At 35.4% G+C, this 10,071-nt stretch overlaps 1 protein-coding gene across 1 annotated transcript; it reads right to left on the reverse strand.

Annotated features, from left to right (window-relative positions):
* Positions 6,521 to 6,917, reverse strand: LOC109230348. The gene is made up of 2 exons (XM_019395855.1): positions 6,903 to 6,917; positions 6,521 to 6,853 (listed from the first exon to the last, which is right to left on the reverse strand). The coding sequence occupies exons 1-2, from the start codon at positions 6,915 to 6,917 to the stop codon at positions 6,521 to 6,523; spliced, it is 348 nt and encodes a 115-aa protein (XP_019251400.1).

Consider the following 10,071-nt stretch of genomic DNA (forward strand, 5'->3'; position numbering starts at 1 on the left):
TTTTAATTTGCTACGACTTTTGTAGTTGAATTGAGAGATTATTGGCTACGATTTTTTTTAGTAAAAACTAAAAGATCATACTTCGTAAATAACTATGATTCTAAAGTTTTGTTCGTGCAACATACATATAATTACTTTAAGACTAATTGAATTTGAAATTAAAATAATCATCTTTGAAAACTATCAAGTTCGAGAAACCAGAACTCCATTTTTACCTATGTTAGAAATTTTAGGAGTATTTTTCGTTCTAGCACAATTCAATTCCTTGTTGGGATGTATCGAGTTTATTTAATTTCAAGTAGGACATGAATCATTCAACTTGGTTCCTAGTAAACAATTTATTCCGTGAATTTGCCTTAAGTTTCAAATTAATGTACCTTTCTTTTTTTATTTTGTCTTACTTAAACTTTAATATTACAAGATGATTGTTGTTTGCTTGATTAGAAGGGAACACAATTTTTATTTTAGAAAATTTTACATGACATATCAATTTAAAATATATGTCCGCAATATTGCATCAAATTATATTTTTATATTAAAAATTATGTTTGAATTATTATAAAAGAAAAATGAACGAAAAATATATAAGTTTTTAAAAAAATAATAGTTACTGATCTTAATAATTTAATTACTTAATAAAGTAAGACACTCTGCCCTATAGAAGTCTGATATTTTCTTATACATGTGCACTATTTCCCTATTTTCAATTTGTACGTGAGCTATTTTTATTTCAGCACTCCTATATGACATATATAGCTATAATATTTATATATGATTCCTTATTTAATTAAATAAGTAGGCCTACATAAGTATTCATTATCTTTGAATGATTATTCCGTCTTCTGCTTTATGTGTAAGGTAATTTGCATAAAAGTTGAGATATTTAGGTTAATATTTAATTTTATGTGTTTATTATACCTAATTGACTTTTAAGTTTTAGATATTAGGAATTTGTACATAGTGCAAATAAGGAAGGGTTTGGTAAATAAAACTTAGTAGATTCTATATATCTAAAAATTAAAAAAATAATTAAATGACTATTTTATTTTGTGCGAACTCTATTTTTAAAGGGTAAAAAATGCGAATAGCAATTCGCTAAGGGCCTTCGTACTTTTAATATAACTAGTCTCTATGTTCGTATTTTAAATCAAAAATTACCAAAAACTATTGTTAATAATAAAATAAGTTGATTTTCTATCTATATGTCTACTACTATTATAAAGTGGAAAGATCCAAGTAAAATATCGAGATTGAAGGTGACACAAGTGAAAGTTGTACATGTAAATTCCAAACAAATTTAATATAAAATAGTAAGCAAATGCAAACCATAAACCATATGAAGGTAAGCTAAAGTAGACATTTTTTTCTCTCCTTGTGACCACATATACCATCTTTTTTAAGCTTAAAACCAATTTCAACAAAAATCTCAACTTCGACAACGAATAACTACTACTGCTGCTGCTACTCAACTCACATTCGTGCTTTTATAATAATATATACATATAATAAATATAAATATAAATAAATATAGATTCTTTCAAGGCAATATTATTTTCATTTTTTCTTTAAGTTTAGGTGTCTTTTTGCGACTAGAGGGCAATTGATTGCTTCTTGAAAGATTCTTTCACTGTAATTTTTGAAAATAATCTGACTCCTTCTCGGAAATGTATTTTCCTTTTCTGTTATTGTCACATTTTAGGAATTGGAACAATCTAATTCCTTCTTGAAGAATTACTTTTTTACTTAAGTTAATTTTACAAATGATTCTTTTATTTATTTATATTTAAAATTTTGAGGATGTTTTAAAACCTTCGAACATAATTTAATTCCTTATCGAAAAGTGTCAACTTTATTTAATTCGAATTTAAATAATACATGCATAATGTATGCACATAAAAACTAATATTATTATAAAAGCTCAAATTCTAATATAAAATTTTAAAATAATTTTTTAATCTTTCAAAATACATTCTATGCTGGATAAAGTCGTATTCACAATCAATTTTTTAAAAGCCTCATTATTTTTCTTGTATTTATTATTTGATTTTTTAGTAAATTTATAAACTTTATAAATTCCTTGCATGGTGGTATTGGAAATAGTCTCTTTAACTCACATAAGGTCTACATACACCCCACATTCTCTAAACCTTACTTGTGGGAACAAGGGTACGTTATTGTTATTATTGTTGATAGTACTTGAAAAGAATTAGATGTTCTTAAAAGTTTTCAAGTTCTTTATTATAATTCTCGAATTAAATTAAAAACAATAAAAATTGTAACTAATATAACGCAATTATAAGTAGTGGCGAAATCAGAAAATTTAACAAATGAATTTAGAAAAATGTAAACTAGCATAGTGATTGATACACTAAGCTATCAAAGGTATTTGACAATTCATACACACATATATGGAGTCTAATTACTCAATGGTCATTCAACTATCCCAAATTATCTTCTAAAGTCAATTTTTTTTTTTTTGTAACAACAAAGTCACTGAACTATGCCTATTGCACTCAGAAGGTCACTCAACTAGATTTTCCAAATTTTGAATTGCCAAATACCTATTTTACCCTCTAAATTATAAACATTTATCTTCTTTTTATTTTTTTAAAACTTTTTAATATTATGATTTTTCCTTTTTAACTTATATTACGGACTTACCTATAGAATAAATAAATATTATTTACAAATTAAAAAAATAAAAAATATTTAAGCATTTAATGCTAGAATAATAAAATAATGAGTATAGTAAAAAAATTAATTAGAATAATTTGTTAGTAATAATAATTTTATTATTAACAACAAAAATTCAAAACTTTATTTACACAATTCAGAATGAAAGAAAATAAAGGTTGTAACATATATATTCTATGCATGTAATATAAAAATAATTATTAAATAAAGGTATTTTATAATATACATTATATATTCTTGAAAATTATGCTCAATTATGTTATACATATCCCGTGCACGACTTAACATAGCATATTTTATCCTATACAGATAGTCCCCCTGCTTTCNTATATGCTTAAATACTTTTTTTTTAATTTATAAATAATATCTATTTATTCTATAGGTAAGTCCATAATGTAAATTAAAAGGGAAAAAATCATAATATTAAAAAGTTTAAAAAAAATAAAAAGAAGATAAATGTTTATAATTTAGAGGGTAAAATAGGTATTTGGCAATCCAAAATTTGAAAAATCTAGTTGAGTGACCTTCTGATTGCAATAGGAATAGTTCAGTGACTTTGTTGTTACAAACGGAAGAAAAGTGACTTGAAGAGATAATTGGGATAGTTGAGTGATCATTTGTGTAATGGACTCCATATATATGTATGTATAAAAAAAATTATTTAACATACTTGTACAATGTAATTTTTCAACGAATGAGATTCTTTTTTTTTTTTGGTAATTCACAATATTATTAATCACCAAAGAATCAAATTACATCGTATAGTGGCCATCTCAGCCTATACACAATTCTACCCTATACTCCTATCCTTAACAACCTCATTCATCCAGTCTACACATATAACTCTATATCCTATAAAAGCCTTTGCTGTAGGACTTCTTTAAGTTTGCCTTCAGCCCGTACATTTGTCGCGACCCAATTCCCACCCGGTCGTGATGGCGCCTCTCGTGAAGACAAGGCCAGCCAACAGAACAATCAACACTACTCTTGACAATTTCTTAGCATAAACAGGTTTAAACCATAGATACTGATTAATCGTAAGTGCGGAAATAAACGTAACATAACGGGGAAAAACCATCCCAACCTCAGCCGATGATCGGGGTGTCACAAGTCACGAGCTACTATAGAGTTGGTGAAAATACTACAAGTCTGGAAATATAGTCTGAAGATGAATAAAATATGCAGAAGATAAGGAAGAAAACGGGGTTGTGGACGTCGACAGCTACCTCGTCTCTCCTAGTCCGCCTGGTCTGGAAGGAAATCAGCGCTCAGGTACGAACTCAGCTGTGCCTGTCTCTGCACACATGGTGCAGGAAGTAATGTGAGTACTCCGACCCAGTGAGTAATAAAATTAAATAACGACTGAGAACATAAAATCCCACAAGGGCACAAATAATGCTATCTCAAGCAGCAACATCAGATAAACAGTAGAAACCAGTGAAATATAGGAAGAAAATCTCTTTGAAAACAATTAATAAAACAAGTATGCTCAAGTATGGTCAGCCATTGTTACCTGACCAAACGCGTACTACAGTGCCATTGTTACCACTGGTCAGTCATTGTTACCTGACTGGTCAATCATTGTTACCTGACCAAACGCGTATAACAGTGTCATTGTTACCACTGTTCAATATTTAATCACTCTAGATGGGTAGCCACGCTCACTGTGGGTGTGCAGACTCCGGAGGGGCTCCTACAGCCCAAGCGCTATCAACAAGGCCTGAAAGCCTGAACAGTATCAACACGAGGCCTGAAAGCCTCCTCACCTCACTCATCATGCCCTCACATAAGGCCCTCGGCCTCAATCAGTCCAGAAATAGTCAACAGCCCCTCGGGAAACAGTAAAGCAATGATACTCAGCTCAAACAATAGTTCAAATATCAGTTTAAAACTCCAGGTTTGAGTAAATATGGCTGAGTTCAAGAAAACAGTGTAAATCACATGGACTGAGTTCAAATAATATTTCAAACAGTGAGGAAAACAGTGATGATAGTTCATAAAGAGTTCAAACAGTCGGCACTAAGCCCTAAATATGGCAATAAGCCCAAGTCACAGTGAAAACAACAAGTCATTGCTAATACGCGGTAAAATATCATTCGGACTGGACCAAGTCACAGTCCCCAATAGTAAATGACCCCGCGCTCGTCATGGAACGCGTGTCTCATCTCAACATAGCACCAAGTTGTGCAAGTCCGGGGTTTTCAAACCCTCAGAAACATCATTTAAAATCATTACTCACCTCTAGCTGGTCAAAGTCTAGCTCGCTATGCCTTTTCCCCTCGAATCGACCTCCTCGCGCGTCGAATCTGATCAAGACCACAAGAAATACATCACAATAGGCTAATGGGTCATAACCCAATCGAAAAGACTCGAAAAATATCAAAAATCACGAAGTTGGCAAAACCCGAGCCCCGGGCCCACTTCTCGAAAAATTACGAAATTCACATCTCCGGATTCCTCGTCTCGCCACGAGTCCATACATATCAAAATCATCAAAATCGGGGTCCATTTGACCCCTCAAATCCCTATTTTAAACTCTCTTAAATTCAAGCCCTAAACCACCATTTTTGACCTTTGATTCCTTGATTATTCAGTCCAAATTCATGTTTATACACCATAAAATCAAGCTCTAAGTCCAAGAGTTCATACCTGATAATAGCCCTCGAATCCCTCTTCAAAATCGCCTCAAAGCTCTCAAGGTTCGGAGTCCAAAATGTTACTCTTTCAAAAATTCGCGAGGAAGATGTTTTCACTTAACCTGCCAGTTATTTCCGCTTCTGCGGATTAATTCCCGCTTTTGCGTCTTCCGCTTATGCGGTCAACGTCCGCTCCTGCGGACCTTTCACTTAAGACGACTTTCCGCTTCTGCGGTCCAACTTCGCATCTGCGGGACCGCTTAAGCGACCCAATGTCCCGCTTCTGCGGAACCTGACCTGGGCTCCTATTTCCGCTCCTGCGAGGCCTAGCTCGCTTCTGCGAGACCGCATCTGCGATCTCCTTTCCGCAGATGCGGAAACACCTGCTGCAACCAAAAACCTGCAATTTTCCAACTTCAAATTCCTTCCGTTAGCCACCCGAAATCACCCCCGAGGCCCCCGGGACCTCAACCAAAGTTACCAACACATCTTAAAACATTATTCAAACTTGTTCCAATCCTCAAAACACGCCTAACAATGCTAAAACCATTAAATCACATCGAATTCAAGCCTAAGTTTCTTCAAAACTTCCGCAATACGCATTCGATCAAAACTCGACCCAAAACATCTCCGAACGACCTGAAATTTTGCACACACATCCAAAATCACCTAAAGGAGCTACTGAAACTCTCGGAATCCATTCCGACCCTCGGATCAAAATCTCACCTACCAACCGGAATTTGCCCAAAATACTAACTTCGCCAATTCAAGCCTAATTCTACACCGGACCTCCAAAACCAATTCCGATCACGCTCCTAAGTCACAAATCATCCCCCGAAGCTAACCGAATCTCCGGAAATCACATCCGAGCCCTCTAACCAACTAGTCAACTTCCGGTTGACTTTTCCAAAACAAGCTTTCCTTAGAGAGACTAAATGTCTCATCTCCTACCAAGACCAAACCGATCCAACTCGATTACCTCAAATATCGATAATGAAGCATAGAGAAACATAATATGGGAAAAACAGGGCGGTAACTCACGTGACGACGGGTCGGGTCGTCACAACATTACATGTATATGCTATCTCTCTAATAATGCTCTTAGTATCTTTATGTGCTTTTTCAAAAACTCTATGGTTTCTTTCAGTCCATATACTATATAAAGTTTGAGCTAGAACCATTCGCAAGAGCTATCCTTCAACAGTTTTCTTCTTTGCTTTCTCCACAAACCATGCTATTAACTGATCCCATATTTTTATTTGCACCTGGATGTGCAGCCAGTTGAAAATTCCTGCCCATAGTTCAGTGGTGGTAGTACATTCCCAGAATAGATGAGCATGAGTCTCTGGATGATTTCCACACAGAACACATATTGGATCAACGTTAATGTTCCATTTGTTCAACCTATCAGTTGTCATCATTCTCTCTTGGATGATCAGCCACATGGAGAACAATGTTTTAGGCCTTGCTAGATTACTAAACATGATTGCTTTCCACTCAACTTTAGGTAGTGCTCCAATTTGCTGCAAGTACAGCTAACGAATAAGATTCACTTGAACTGCTCTTCAATACGTTTAGCTCCACCATTTCATATAATTAAATTACAAGCGTCAACTGTTGAAAAACCTTTTAAGCGCCAAAGATGATATTATAAATATGAAATCAAAATAAAATTAGCATAATTCTAATAAAAAATTGGTGTATTTGCAATAAAGTACAATCTTTTGTTAAATAATTAAAATCCTTTAATTTTTTTAATTAAATCAATTAAAATAATTATATTTTCACTATAAAAATTATAGAATTGGCGATAGTTTTTTAATCAACAACCATAGTACAGGTCATTATAAATGGAAATAATTTGATTTAATTATTGGTAAACATAATAAACTTTTAATTAGTAGTTTTTGCTTGTCAACTAAAAATTGATCTTATGCTTTTGAGTAACATAAAAAATTTAAAGTGAAAATAAATTGACAACAATTAAAGAGCGGCAAGTGGTACTTTGGGTATCTTGTTTTATTCAATTTCAAAGTTGTATGAAAAAAAGTAGCGGCAAGTTTCCCTCATTTTCTTTTTTGTGTTCTCAAATCCCCTTTTTAAGTTTGAGTACTACCGCCTCCTATTTCTCAATTCTCCCCCATTTCTCTCTTTAACTCTTTACGTGACTTTTAGTTCTACATTAAATTGTTGCACCAGTTAGATCTGCTATACTGCTTCCATAATATTTTATTTCTTTTTCTTCCACACACAGAGATCCTCTTATTCGATAATACTTAATTTTCTCTGTGACAACCCAAAGGGTCATCACTTGTTTTCTTACCCATTTTGTACTTCCGAGGCCTTGAAAACCTCATTAGGGTTGCCTCGATTTGCGTGCGTAGTCCGGGCGCGTAGCTGGAAAGCTTAAATATGAATTCTATGAGAAAAATGCTAAATTTTGATATTAAAATGAATAAATTTGACTTCGGTCAACGTTTTGGATAAATGGATCCGGACCCGTAATTTGACGGTCCCGGAGGGTCCGTAGGAAAATATGGGACTTGGGCGTATGCCCGGAATTGAATTCCGAGGTCCTAAGCCCGAGAAATAAATTCTTGTGTGAAATTGTTTTCTGGAAATGATTAAGGAAATTGGAAATGAAATTTGATTAGGAGACTATGGTATCGAGCCCGTATTTTGGTTCCGGCGCCCGGTACAAGTCTTATATATGATTTAAGCACTTTCTGTAAAGTTTGGTTGAAAACGGACGTCGTTTGACGTGTTTCGGACTTAAAATGGAAATTAGATGTTTTATGAAAAATTTGGAAGAAATCATGAGCTTTGAGGCTTGATTTGAGGTATATGATATTATTTTGGCGATTTGATCGCACGGATAAGTTCGTAGGATATTTTTGAGGTTGTGTGTATGTTTGGTTTGGAGCCTCGAGGGCTCGGGTGAGTTTCGAGTAGGTTCCGGGATGCCTTAGGCTTAAAATACCAGATGTTGCAGGTTCAGGAAAATATTGCAGACTCTGAACCCTCCAGCGCGGTCCGCGAGAAATCGCGTGCGGCCGCGGAGGGGCCAGCGCGGCCGCGGTCGCCTTTGCGCGGTCCGCGGTTGGTGCTGTGCGGCCGCGATCGCCTTTGCGCGATCCGCGGTGGGTGCTGCGTCCGCGGTCGTCTTTGTGCGGTCCGCGCAGGGAACTTCAGAGATCAGCAGGTCTTCAAGTAGGTCAGCGCTGCCGCGATCGCTTTTTGCGCGGTCCGTGCAGGGGACTTCCGAAGGGTATAAATAAACGGGAATTTCAGTCATTTTTCACTTTTGAAAAACCCAAAAACATAAGACGCGATTTTCCCAACGATTTTTCTTCTTCAAAACGATTGGTAAGTGACTTCTAACTCATTTTCTTCACTCCTTAGCATTTTTTAACATAATTACAACTTTAAATCAAAGATTTTAATGGGGAAGTTTGGGTATGTTGGGTAGAACCTAGGTTTTTTAAAAATTGGGGATTTGGACCTCAATTTGAGGTCCGATTTCAAAACAAATTACATATTTGGGTTTGTGAGGAAATGGGTAACCGGGTTTTGGTTCGAACCTCGGATTTGGTCCGGGGGCATTTTTGACCTTTTTGGGTAAACCTTGGGAAAACTTATTTTCATTCATTGGGGATGATTCATTTAGCACTTATTAATGTAACTAAGTAAATTGTGACTAGATTCGAGCGGATTGGTGGAGAAATCAAGGGGTAAAGCTATAATTGAGACTTGAGTTGTGTTCAAGGCATCGAGGTAAGTGTTTGGTCTAACCTTAGCTTGAGGGAATAGGAGTTGAGTCTTATTTGTTACTTGCTAATTGTCGAGTACAATGTATAGGCATGGTGACGAGTATCTATACATTAGTGTCTAGCATGACCGTGAGTCCTTATTTTGTGAATAGTTTGGATTTTGTTATACCTTCCATGCTTAATTGATGACTTCTATATGTTGTAAGGAGTTTGTGAAAGAAATTGTGATCTTTAAACTCGTGGAGCGTTGGCTCAAGTTGAAATACAAATTGTGAAGGTATATGAGATAAGTAAAACTTTGGAGCATTGGCTCGAGCGATAATGTGAACTATGAGATGAAAGTGAAAGAAGGAGAAAGAGTTAATGATCTATTCTCTTGCCGGGACGTTGTTGATTATTGAATATTTTCCCTTGCCGGGACGTTGAGATTATTGATGTTGTGCCCTTGCCGGGTTCTTAATTATTTGTTTGTATTCCCTTGTCGGGGTTTCCATTATTGTTTTATTATTCCCTTGCCCTTGTTTGTGATTGTTGATTGGATGAGGAAGAGTGTTAAAGCACGAAGGGTGATGCCGTTCATTGTTTGTTTCTTGTGAGGAAAGAGTGTAAAGCACGAAGGGTGATGCCGTGACTGTTTGCTATTGTGAGGAAAAGAGAGTAAAGCACGAAGGGTGATGCCGTGCCGCACGATGTGCCATTCCGTGCCGATTCTATTAATTATATGTGAGGAATGAGAGTAAAAGCACGAAGGGTGATGCCGTGCACCTTTCGTTATACTATTGCTTGGTGAGGATGAGAGTAAAAGCACGAAGGGTGATGCCGTGCACTTGTTGATCTCTGTTCCATATTATTGCATGAATTGTGCTTTTCCTTCGTTACTAGGCAACTTTTACTTGAAACTGTTATCTCCCCACAGCATGCTTCCCCTCCCATATTGTTTACTTGTCTTGTATTTCAATTCCGCTGTGTAT

Source organism: Nicotiana attenuata, chromosome 7, assembly GCF_001879085.1.
Source record: "Nicotiana attenuata strain UT chromosome 7, NIATTr2, whole genome shotgun sequence".
Lineage (NCBI taxonomy): Eukaryota > Viridiplantae > Streptophyta > Magnoliopsida > Solanales > Solanaceae > Nicotiana > Nicotiana attenuata.